At 45.7% G+C, this 12,530-nt stretch overlaps 1 protein-coding gene across 1 annotated transcript in view; it reads right to left on the reverse strand.

Annotated features, from left to right (window-relative positions):
- LOC131671909 (rap guanine nucleotide exchange factor-like) overlaps positions 1 to 12,530 on the reverse strand; it is a 71,047-nt gene that overhangs the window by 45,393 nt on the left and 13,124 nt on the right. The window contains exon 2 of the mRNA XM_058948702.1: positions 2,330 to 2,498. Coding sequence (XP_058804685.1) covers positions 2,330 to 2,398 — 69 coding nt within the window. The 5' untranslated portion in view covers positions 2,399 to 2,498. The remainder of the gene's footprint in view (positions 1 to 2,329; positions 2,499 to 12,530) is intronic.

The raw sequence follows: 12,530 nt of genomic DNA on the forward strand, positions 1-12,530 counted from the left end.
ACCACCGCCGTCGTCGATCGAAGGCAAAGTGCACTGCTGACGATTATAGTCCGTCTAACGGCCGCGTCGACGACGAGCTACTTTTTATCACTGCCGAAGATGAGTTTATATGTTCTTTGGTGTTTTCAAAATAGCTTTATTGGGCAACGAAGGATCCATCGTGTTTCGAGACTCTGTCGTAATGTTTACATTTTTGCCAAATTTATAATCAGTTTCTTCTTTCTCCTTTTACTCGATACGATTAAACTTGGCTCGGCTGCTTCGGACAACTTGAATATCCAACGCTTAACGGATTCAGATGATTAACTCCCAGTGGAAACCTCAAAGCCCACAAACGTTATTGACTCTGTCCGGTAACGTGGTGCGCCCGCAGCAACCGAAAACCGAAATTAGTCTTGTCTCAAACTGAGTCGATTCAGATCTATGATACGAAATTGTTATCTGCCCATTGTATCATTGATAGTTTCATTTCGCAGTTATTTATGTTCCATGTAACATTCTAACCGAGAAAAACCAATTTTTCAATTATTTTTGAATGGCTGGCAGCGCCGAGAAGAAAAGTTCTTCTACACAAAGACCAATTGATAGTGATAGCAAAGAGTTAAACAATTTTCCAGCAACCATAAGTTTCGCATGGAATGTCCCGGTAAGAATATTCCGAGACAGACAGTACAATACAAACGTGATTGATTTAATCAATCAAACTTCAACTAATATTAAAACAAAATAAAACATCGATAAGCAAAAGTAGCTTCCTCAGCCTTCACAATCATCTCTTTACATACACCAAACAAAAAAAAAAAGCGATTTCTTGTAATCCTCATCACGAGCATCCAGAAGCGACCGTAGTTTTTAGTGTCTCGCCAATTACCGCGAAAACAGGCGGCGAACGAGCGAACGAACACCGATTCTCTTCGATCCATTAAAAAAGTGGAAAAAGAACCGCTCCGCGAGAAGAGCCTTTCTCTTCCGGCAGTAGCTCTTTTCGGCGATAAAATCGCGGTACACGTGCCTTTGTTTCTCTACGCTTTTCGCGCGCGATATCGCGAGAAGACAAAAAAAGAAAATAATAAAATGAAAAAGAGAGCGGGCAGCATCATGGCTACTGGACGACCTTGAGGTCGTTGTAAAACGCAAAAACTGGTCGCGTGCGACTAAAATCCACTTCAAGGCAACGATGCCGCGGGACGTTAATAACGCCGCGGATGTTTCGACGAACCGGAAGCATCTTCGCAAGCAAACATTCCTGAACTCGAACTATTGCAAATGAGCCGACGCGAGGATTTTTATTGTTCTGCGGCCCTTAAAAATTACCGTGGAACGCGTCGCGTCCGCTCGAGCACGAGCGCTGCGCGAACTCTCTCTACTCGTAGATTTACGCGCGCTCGATTTGCATTTAGATATGATTGCTTGCATACGCGTTATACGCCTTTTTACTCCGTTTTAAAACTCACCGAGCGATCCGAGACGTGTCACTTTGCGCGCAAAACTCCACCGGCAATCGAAAGAAGTGCTCGCAACTAAGGCCTTCATCAGTGACTTCATCGAAAACAACTTCACTCTACACTTCCTACGCTTGAAAAACAATACGAAAGTTTCGCCGCTTGGAAGTTGCGTCGTCGAATTTATACGTCTGGATCAACGGGCTCACGCTTAGCCGGAGGCGCTGTACCGCTCGAGGAATTTCTGCGTGACCGTCTTTTCTCACGTCCCCGTGTGTGCTCCCTTTTTTCGTCCCTACACCTCTCACTCTCTCGCGATATTTTTCACCTGTCGCGCTCGTAATCAAAAACTCCAGCATACAGGCTTTTTCGTCACGGATGGAGGAATGATAAAATGGGGGGAGGGAGGTGGATTGGTCAATAAATACTCGAATGAATGCCATTTGTAATACATTACGGTTGATAGTGAAAGTTGAGAAATTCGTTTGTCTTGATGATTTTTCAATAGGTTTTTACATAACATTCATAGTACTCTTATAAGAATTAAGTGGTTGAAGGTAATCTTTCTCTTAATGATTTTAATCTAACCGATTGTCGATTATCAACCACTTTAATTTCTTAATATATTTATGCTTGCAAAACGTTCCTACTGTCGAAACGTATGAAACAGGCGACACTTGCAATTACGAACTTCACTTTAGAAACAATTAGCGAAACCCAAAAATTCTACCCGAGATATAAAAACGACTAACGCACACGCATCTCTACGGAGCGAAACTTCCGCATCGCAAAGGAAAAAAAAAGTCCGCGCGACAGATTTCATTCACATCCTCTGCTCGTGCAGCTTTCACTTCTCAACCCACATGTATACACACAGACACACTCACCTGAAGCGTGCGCCTCTCTGGATCCCGACAAAGCGCCCGAATAAAATGCGGATCCAGATACTCCGTCATAATGCTGCAATTGCTGCAACTGCTGCTGCGCCGCTCAGTTTTTCTCGTCCATATTGCTCACTTCACATCGTGCGCGCCGACGGAAAACACACACGATCGCCTGCAAAATGAGAAAGGATAAAATGAAGCTTTTTTTCAGAGGGTTCGTCGCTCGTTAGACGAGAGTAGTTGAAAGAGGGAAGGGCTTTTGTCCCTTTGCTTTCTCTCTCTCGCTCTTTCTCTCGTCGGGCTTTTAATGAAACAGAAAGGCTAATTTATCGAGACATTTTGGAGATTTCGCTTTGTCAAAAGCCTGCAACATCGGATCAATTTTGTTTTTTCATGCAAAAGTCCATTCTTCCCGTGGAAGGTTCCATTTATCGGCATAATTTTACAATTTTACAATGGAAAGTTTTATTGCAGTGTAAACCAAACGAGAATGCGTTGGATTTATCCGACCAAAGGCTTATCAAAGCAAACAAGACGGTATATACGTAAGACGCCCATCGAAAAGTGCAACGACGCGGGACGCACGCCGCGACTGTAAACAAATAAAAAAGCCGCAGGCGCAATAAAGTACCGAAAGCGCGATGATTTCGCTGAATTCTTCCGACAGGCAACGCCGACGAATTTTCATGCGCGAGCTTTCGCGCGCGAGAAATAAAAAAGGGCATCGCGACCGCGCAACGCAAAAATCGAAGTTTAAGAAAAAAGCAAGGAGTTCATCAGTCGACCTTGAATGGGGTGACGTCAGTCGGTGGTATGCGCCGCGAAACGTACAGTCGCGCGCGCATAGCGGGCTGCAGAGCGGAATTCTGAAAGAAAAGCCGAGGGTAAATGCCTGCGCGTGGCAAGCGAAACTGCCTGGATCGCATTGGCGGCGATCGCTTGGCGCTCGCGCGAAGCCGATCGGGCTAACCGAGGCGAACGTGTACGTTGGCCCGGTTTTCAGGAAGTTTTTCAGGAAGATGGACGAAGCGCACCTGGGCGATTTGCCGTCGTTGGCTCTCGGGCGAGGAGAACGAGAACGCATCGCGCGCTTTCCGAGCACAGATTTTGCCGACCGAACGGGCGCTACTATAGCGATGGAGCTCGATGCCGGCACTCGCGCCGCCGACACGCGTTACGACGCGCGCAACATTTCCTCTCCGCAATAAAATGGATCGCAAGAAAGGCTGCAATCTTCCACGCAACGAAAAAGCCGAGCGTCAGTAGCAATAAACACACGCTCGGATCAACGTACATCCGCTCGCGCGGGCTGGACGCCTCGCACGGCAGCGCTGCACTTCCTCGCTGGGCGCGTGTCTCCAGTTTGATTGATCGCTCGCCTTATCAACAATCAGCGGAGAGACTAGCGCATACACGGGATTACGCACTGTATAAAGCTGTAGTGATGGACAAATGGCCCATTCTTTACTCTCCAAGCCGCTACTAGGTTTGCTTTGATAAACATGGGATTGGCTTTGTTTGCAGTTTTTCTCTGTCCAGAGATAGGGCGGCCTTTCGTCCGCGAGTAATAACGTCTGGCACGCTTCAATAGAAAAAAAAAAGAAAAAATAAAAGCGAACGTTGACCGACGACGATCGATTCAGAATGAAACTCACAAAGAAAGCTTTGTTATCGTTATCGACGCAATCGAACGACACACTTTTCTCGCTGGGATGAACGAGGCGTAGTCGCTAATCGAGCATTTCAATCGGTGTTCCCCTAGCGAAATTGCCGCGAAGCGACGGGGATAAACTGCCCTCGTCGATACGTCGGAATGGGCCGCGGCTATTATTAACCGAAGGCCGTTTCACTTACCGCCGCCACCCGTCGACTCTTGTTCGCGCGCGAAAACGCGGTCAAGTTTACTAATCGTCACGACGCTCTTTCCCCGCTCCGTTGACTCGCGTAGCTTTCTTTCCGTCGCCGCGGCGAGCGACGGGAGAGAAGCTTCCCGCGGACGTTGACCTTCTGCTCGCAAGCACAGGCGAGACGCGCACGCCACCCTCAATAATAATACTTGTAATCGAGTTGGGCGATAGCACGTGCGCTCAGTTTTGTTGCGATATTGCGAGCAATTGTCGTTGTCGCGCGGCGACTTGTCGTGTCGAGTTTACGACGACTAATTGTACGATTTTTTTATTGGTTGAGCGCCATTTTGATTAATCGCTACTGATCACGCTCGCCTCGGCGAGTTTCGGCCGACGCGTTACATCTGCTTTAATTGAAACGTCAAATCTGATTTTTATTGTTGCAATAAAATAACGCCGATTATGTTTCTTTCAATTACAAACTCACGACCACTAGGTGAGGCCTCGATAAAGTTATTTGATAAGCGATCGAGGCACTGCACATTCCGGGAGCAATTACTGCAATAAATTCAATTTCAGGCATTTCAAGCATGATAAATTCCGATTCGATCAAACTTCGATACTAACTGAATTTCGTTCGTATGCTTTTATTATTACAGAGTGGATAAATCATGCAAGTAAACGAAATATGTTGACACCGTGGAGAATTCACGCAGAGTATAAATGAGACACATCGAACAAAACAATTTCAAGAATAACTGAAACTTGTTTACGTTACTAAAATCTTGGCAGAAACAAAAAAAAGTATAATTTTTTGACGATCTGAACGCGTAAATAAGAGAGATGTCAAAATTTTTTCTGATTTTTTATAAAATGAATAATGTATTAGCATCAAACTAACTAGCAAAAAACAACGCTGATGTTTTACCCAGCGAAATCGAATAAAAAAGGCTGAAAACACAAATCCTCGCATAGTCAATCGGAATCCATCGGCTCAGAGCTCGCCAATCGAAAATCGCGCATCGAACTTTAACACAGCCTATCTCTCTCTCTCTCTCTCTCTCTCTCTCGCCGTAGATATAATCGAGCGGCTTCTCTCTGGTAATTCGTGCAGCGGCTATTTGTGGCGTTGCGGACGTCGACTCGAGTTTTGCGTAATCGATATATATATATATATATATGGGGAAGGATGGATGGATGCTGCTGTGGATGGCGAGTGCATGAATTATGAAGCGACCGAAAGCGATCGATTCGCAGTTGGAACATTATTTTTCGAGAAGACCGTATAGGTGCACCTCCCTCGTCAGAAGAAAGACGATTTTTCCTCACTTTGACCGCCATCCCGATCGGCATTCTGTCATTTGTCGAAGTATTATCGACAGGCTTTCGGTGCAACGAGCATTCACGATTGTTTCACTCTTAGCCGCTTTAAGTGATCAGCGCAGCGAGCTGTTCATCGAGCTTCGTGATTACAGCCGCCAAATGAGAAGACGATAAGCATCGTTCGACCTGTTCGAGTCGAATGTGGTTTCGCGCGCATATTTCAGCAAGGTGTGTAGCTTTGGTGATGCAAGTATTTCGTTGCCGCTGATAGCGATCGTAACAACTAGCGCGTAGTCGGAATAACACAAGTCGACGAGCGAAGTTTAAAAATACCCAGGAGCAAGCGGGCAGCTACTCGAGAGCATATCACGCGCCGAGTCAATCGTAATTATAAAAGCCAGACAAAATGAATAATGCGCACAACGCGTAACGGGCGAACAATAATCCGGACGGGCTGCTCTCCTCGAAACCTCGAAATTGTTTAAACCGTGGCGTCGTCGTCGGCGTCGATCGCTATAAATAAATGAGCTTGCAAAAGCACCTCTCTCTCTCGCAAAATTTATACAGCCTCGTCTATTTCTGTTAGGCAAACAGGGAAGAAGTAGGAGGCTACATAATTAACGAAGCCTCGACCTCCTCGCGCTAGGTTTTCTTTTTCTCCCAGGTGCAAAGTCGCCGGTGGCCCGTTTTTTCTTCCTCTACACCTTCAATGTCAACGGCTGTGCTTTTCCCTGGAGGATATTTCGCGTGTTTACGTTTTCTAGAACATTGCGGGTTAGTGATTTCTTATTTTCGGGGAGGGTCACGGCCTTGGCTCGCCTTTTTTGCGTAGAGCTTTTCGGGACATGTTTGCAGAATGACTTTAGTTTTTGGGTTTCTACGCGGAGGTTTTCGGGGTTACGATGTTTCTAGGTGAAGGCGAGTTCATTTCCGAGATAATCTTGATATCGCAACTACACGCGAATGGTTTATTGTACTGATGAAAAAGAATCGTTAATACTCAGCGACGCTAATAGAAAAACGTATACGCAGAATGAATAATTGAAGAGCTAAAAAATGCTGACACGCGCGACACGCAGAAATAGTTTTTCCCCCGCTATCGGAATCTGACAACGACCAAACATCCCGCTGATCGGACACCAACGAAGCCGTGTAAAAGTGAAAATATATCAAAAGTCACTGCAATGATGACTCAACTCGAACCCATCTGTTAATCACACGTTCGAGTAATTACAAATTATAAAATATTTTAATCACGCTAGTGGCATCCGGAAATTCTCGACATTCCTGGTCGCAAATACACGGGCATATTCAGATGAGTAGGTTCAGAAAAAAAGAAGGTATCGTTGTTCTTGATATCATTAATTTGGCATTGCGTGTCGCCCTAGATGAGTAATTTAGCTGTCAGGGCTGTTTGCACGCGCGCGTCTTCGTTTCGAATGCTTTTCAGTTAAAAAGGAAAATAAACAAGGCGATCGATGACAGAACAAACTTTTACGATAATCCGCGTTGCAACGAGTTCCGTTAAAAAACCGTAAGGCGCACGCATTTGCGCGCTAGCCAGACCGTACCAAATTGTCTCGCAATTAGGACTTAATTTCACACTAGCCAAGCTCGTAAAACCAAGTATACTCAGCCTGGTCGAGCTTGGGAATCGAACATTTAACGAACTTTTGTGTGCGATTTGCATTGTTTTTGCGGCAGAAGTTCGGCCTCGAAAGAAAAAAAAACAAGCAAGAGAGAGCGAGAGCGAGAGAGAGAGAGAGAGAGAGAGAGAGAGAGAGAGAGAGAGAGAGAGAGAGAGAGAGAGAGAGAGAGAGAGAGAGAGAGAGGAGCGGTTTAGAAACGCACGGCTGACTGTGTTGCACGGAGAAAAGGAGTGCTGCGAAGGCATTTAATAGAGTCTACAGCGCGGAACAGGAACTAACGGATTACGGGATTACGCGACAGCAACGGCGGCGCATTGTCTCCTCTCGATTAGTTCAAGGATTCTTTTAATTGGCTAATCGCACGCGAGACCATGGCGAGAGAGATGAAAACGTCGTTGCGTAAAGTCGCGTGTGGATTGACATTTTTCGACAACCACGGTAAAACGCGGCTCCTCAACTTGCTTCCCTTTTATTTTATTTTTGCCGACTTCCAAAAGGGGGAGATTCCGTATTCGATCTCAATTCTTTTATGTATGTTTATGCGATCTTAATGGAGAGGGGAGGAGGAAGGGGCGGACTCACTTGAAAGGGTATATATTTCCGAGATGGTCCCGTTTTATGATTGACTTGATTGAATCATAACTTTGCTAATAATTGAAAAAATCTTTAAGTCGGCATTTTTACGATAAATTTTATTGAAAATAGATGGTGTAATCCGAAATGGTCCTGTAAATAATATACTACATTTACGAGTTTTAAGCTGCTAGTATATGAAAATTTATACGTTGCGTATGAAAGTAAATTTGTATGTCTGGTCGTGACCGAAATACCTATATATTTTTGTCGATGATTTATTTTAAAAATAATGTCTACACTGACTGTATTATGATTGTTACATAATAAAAGCCAACAAAATATATTCAAAATGAGTTATATGTTATTCACGCTGAACACACCTTCTTTTTAGCAAACTTGCTCGATTCAATTTTCCTTTAATCAACTTTAGTTCAACTTCATTTACGTCGTCTTGCGATGCAGCCACCAAAAGAAAGTAACAAAAAAAAAACAAAAAAACTCTGGCTTACTGAACGAGCCGAGATATGGACAGGCGAAACAGCAGAAACGAGCTTAAATTGAAAGCGGCAAGAATGAGCAGCAAAGCTTGTGGAAGCGCGCGCACGTGTAAAGCAAAGCCACTCCAAACCGGAATCGAATCAAAGCGCGCTCGAGCGCAAGATGATCAATATTGGAGTCGTTTGCAGTCGACTGCACATCCTCATTAAAAACCATGCGCGATCCGCGCTCTCTCCCCGATGCTTCCCCTTCCTTTTTCTGCCGCTCTGCTTTTCCCTCGGCCAATGGCGACATTGTCGACGCGCAGACCGACTTATTTATCGATAAAAATCTGTACTTGCGAGTTACCGCGGCTTATCTGCAATCGACGAGAATTGCTTCTAGTGGCACTTGCGTCGGAAGGAATCTGCTCTCGTTCGGGGGGGGGGGGGGGGGGGAGGGGGGGGATTTTACTTCGAAGACGAACGGAGTTCGTTGACTTTGTCGGAGCGTAAAGTCGCTGATATTTGCGCGTTGTTATTGGCTTTTCCGTCCCGCCGCAGTACAGTGACACTTCGCGCGCACTCCAGTTCTGATATGACACGACGGTTTAGAAAGCGCCGACATGCACGCCGGGTATCTTCGCAATCTGGGGAGAGAGTATATTGGAGCAGAGGCGCGCCTCTCGCGCAACCTTTAATCGCGAGCAGCAACACGACGACACGTCGCCTTCTTACTTCGTGCGTTCAGCCCTTGACTTACGACATCGCGAGCGCGATTTGCATTGATCCAAGCCACGTTTCCGCATTCATATTTGAAGAGCTCTTGGTCACGGCGTAAACGTCTCGCAAGACTTTCAATGGAGAGCGGAGAGGTGTAATCAAAAGAGAGAAGGGTGAAAGCTCTCCCTTTTCACCCGTAGCCGCTATCAGCAGTTCCGCCGTCGTCGTCGTCGTCGTCTCGCAAGCAAAAAAGGGCGCGACACTCTTTTTCACTCTTCGCCGGTCCCCCTGAAGAAGACAAAACTGAAGGGAATGCAAATAGCCCAGGTTAATTAATATCGCGGTCTTTTCATCCTTTCTTTAAGAAAGTGAATTAGACAGTCTACGTCGTTAATTACATGCTTTGGAACGCATGTGGGAGGATGTACACGCTCTGAACATTTTTTTTCGCAGCCGATATTTCGGTCGAAAGTGAAAAAAAACGCGTGTGGCGACACCGTGCCAGTTGCTACTTCGCTATTTCGCGAAGAAAAGTGCCTTAGCGGTTGCATTTGAATCGACGCCAAGTGTTGGCCTCGACACACGCGTTATTTCGTAAATTTATCGACGCAGTCGTGGCACGACTGCTTTGCCTTCATTGGTGCACTCGCCAAACGACCGTAAAAAAAAGCTAAGCTATCGCACGTACGTTACATTTTGTTCTGCTGTCTTCTGCGAAAAAGTTCACAAACTCGCCTGGTTGTTCGTAATACGTTGAACTCCAACTCCAGCTGTACCATAACGAACTCGGACTGTTGCGCGTGGCATACCGATCCGATCAACGTTTTCTTTCATCAACGCATTAATTGACTTGCGTCGCTATTGCGACGCCTCGTAGCAATAACTTCCTCGAGAAAACATTCGCGATGAGAGCAAGAACAAAAGGAACACAGCGCGAGATGCAGCCGTCGAAGGCGGCCGTAATGTCGCAACAGCCGCCGCGGAAGAAATAATTAAGACTATATCTGGGGCTATAGGCCACGCGGAGAGAAAAACGTGGGATAGTTCTCATAGATATAAGCGTTCCAGATGTGTGATGTACCTTGTATATTTAATTATAGAAAGTTTTTCGCCCGCGCAACTTGCCGGGCGCGCGCAAGTGCCTTTGTCGTTGTGCGCGGCTGAAAGTTCTCGCGACGGAGGAAAACTTACAAGTCCCTCTCCCTTCTCGCTCATTTTCGTCTTTTCGAAGCTGGCAAACGGAGAAGTTGCGAGAGTTATTCGAATAATAAAAAACCAAAATACGGAAAAATGTTTGTCGATGTATTGTAAGTGGGAAAGTCGAAAAATTTTCTCATCTGTCACCTTCCAGAAGGTGGGCGGCAAACGATGATGAGAGATTGAAATTAATTAGCAGCAATTAGCCGCACCTGTGTAAAATAACGAATTCGTGATAATACAGAAATGTTCATCAAAGAGTAATACAATGGCGGTACTCAGTTGGAGAAGACAATTGTATACATACATTGATAAAGTTGATCGATAGTCACAACAATCACTTTTTCATGCAATCATTCATTATGAAATACAATGACGTACTGAAAAAGCTATATGGGTGTGATTGCGTATTAAACCCGCGAATGTTAGAAAATAGCCCCGGACACAATGGGGTCGAGCTTAAGAGAGTGCATTGCCGAGCTTTTGATTATTGTTTCACCGTGGTGATTGTAAATCATGGGATTGGACGGCTGTCTAGGAAATTGACTGACTAGTATATTTTAGAACGAAGGAGAGTGTTTTTGTTACAGATCACCATTGATTTGGTTATCTAAGAGTACGAAAACCATTTCCAGTGAACTTGTCGCTTTATTCTGAAAAATAAGGTAGTACTTGTGTTGTCTAAAATTTGGATTTGGATGAATTAAATGGAAGTTAGATATAGAAAACGTTGAGTTTGAATTGACAATATTGCAATCAAGATAAAACGAATAATTCACCAAATCAAATATTAAAGAAACAATGAAAAAATATTTTTCATCATCCCAAATCGAATGTCAATCGATTAGCGACTCACGTCTGTCCAACCAACCAAAAAATGACAAGCTACCAAACAAAAAAGTAATCGACAAGTTGTCGAGAGACAACAACGGCCAAGTGGAAATTCCGGATGAGACGAAGCGCGAGCGAATTGAAAAAAAAGGGAGACGGAAAAAAAATAAGGGAGGCCCACAGCGATCGATACGACAGGTAGCAGCACAGCAGCAGCAGCAGCAGCAGGTTTATGCGTGCAAAGCAGCCTAGTATAAACTCTCCGACAATCGACACACGGCGACAGCTGTAAAGCTTCACGGGTGTCGAATGTTCGACGTGTGCCACACGCACGCGTTGTCCGGTTTTGCCGACTATCAACTTGTTTCTTTCGCGCGCCAGATGCGAGTGAAATGTAAAAAAGCCGCGCGGCGTTCGATCGGCAATCGAGGCTGCGCGGGAGAAAATCCCGCGTACCTGCGACACGATTGCGAAAAGCTTTGATTAGAAAGAGAGAGAAATTACGGAGAACATCTTTCGTACAATGGAAAATCGAGTCTATTGCTGCACGGCTACACGCACTGTCTCAACGTCGACTGATATCGATTTGCATATGAATAATGGAAGTGGATGTAAGTAAATAAGCGGAAAGCGAGCGATGGCGTAGGAGCAGGATACCCGTCGATATTGCCCCCGAAATGCACCCAAAGATAGAACTATCGACCAAACAAAGGCCGTTTCCTTGGCGTGCGTGTATCGGCGATGCGAGTTACGCGCGATTAAAAGCCATCGTTCGTCTCGTGCAAATGGTAATGCCAGAAATTCTCTTTGACCGGTGTCGGCGCACTGGCTCTCGAGCTTCCAACCGCAACATCCCCCAAATTGTGCAACGAGGATGCGGAGGAGGAAACGCCACGTGCTGCCGCGAAGCTTGTAAGGCATTCATTTGCGTGCGTACACAAGAGTGGAGTGAGGCTCAGAGGAGGCAGCAGGCAGTGGCAGCAGTCGGCGGCGCCTGTGCATACAGCGGCAGAAGCAGCGACGTCGACGCCGCAGCACGCGACTCTTTGTGGCGAGACGAGCGCCGTGCACCGACGGTGACACACGCGTCTTGTTTCATATTGAAAGAATATCCCCCCCCCTCCTCTTTCAGAATGGATCAAGGTTGCAAGCGGAAGAAGAATCGACGATAAAGCTTTGCTGTTTCGACTAACAGGGGGAGAAAAGCTCGATGAAGTCGCGAAGACGAAAACAAACGTATAAATTTGATAAACTCGATGAAAAGGAAGAGAATCCCGTTAAGCTTCCACCGTACAGGCTGAAGCGATTAACCCCGATCTACATAGCAGGCGGTTTTGGCAAAGCGCGTAACATTCCATCTGCATACATGAGCGTCAGACAGCAACCGTCTGGCGCGCTCTCGTGCACAACGCAAGGCTTCGCACACACAGCCGATTGTTGGTAAGAAAACAATAACGCTTCCCTCCCTTTCGGCAGGAGAGATAGGGAGAAAGAGAGAGAAAGAGAGAGTCAGAGAGCGAGCGAAGTCGATAATATTTTTTTCCTTACGCCTCATGGGAAAAACTATCTTCTTTTTCTGTCT

This window comes from Phymastichus coffea, unplaced genomic scaffold, assembly GCF_024137745.1.
Source record: "Phymastichus coffea isolate CEN01 unplaced genomic scaffold, Cenicafe_Pcof_1.1 PCOF00138, whole genome shotgun sequence".
In the NCBI taxonomy this organism is placed as follows: Eukaryota; Metazoa; Arthropoda; class Insecta; order Hymenoptera; family Eulophidae; genus Phymastichus; species Phymastichus coffea.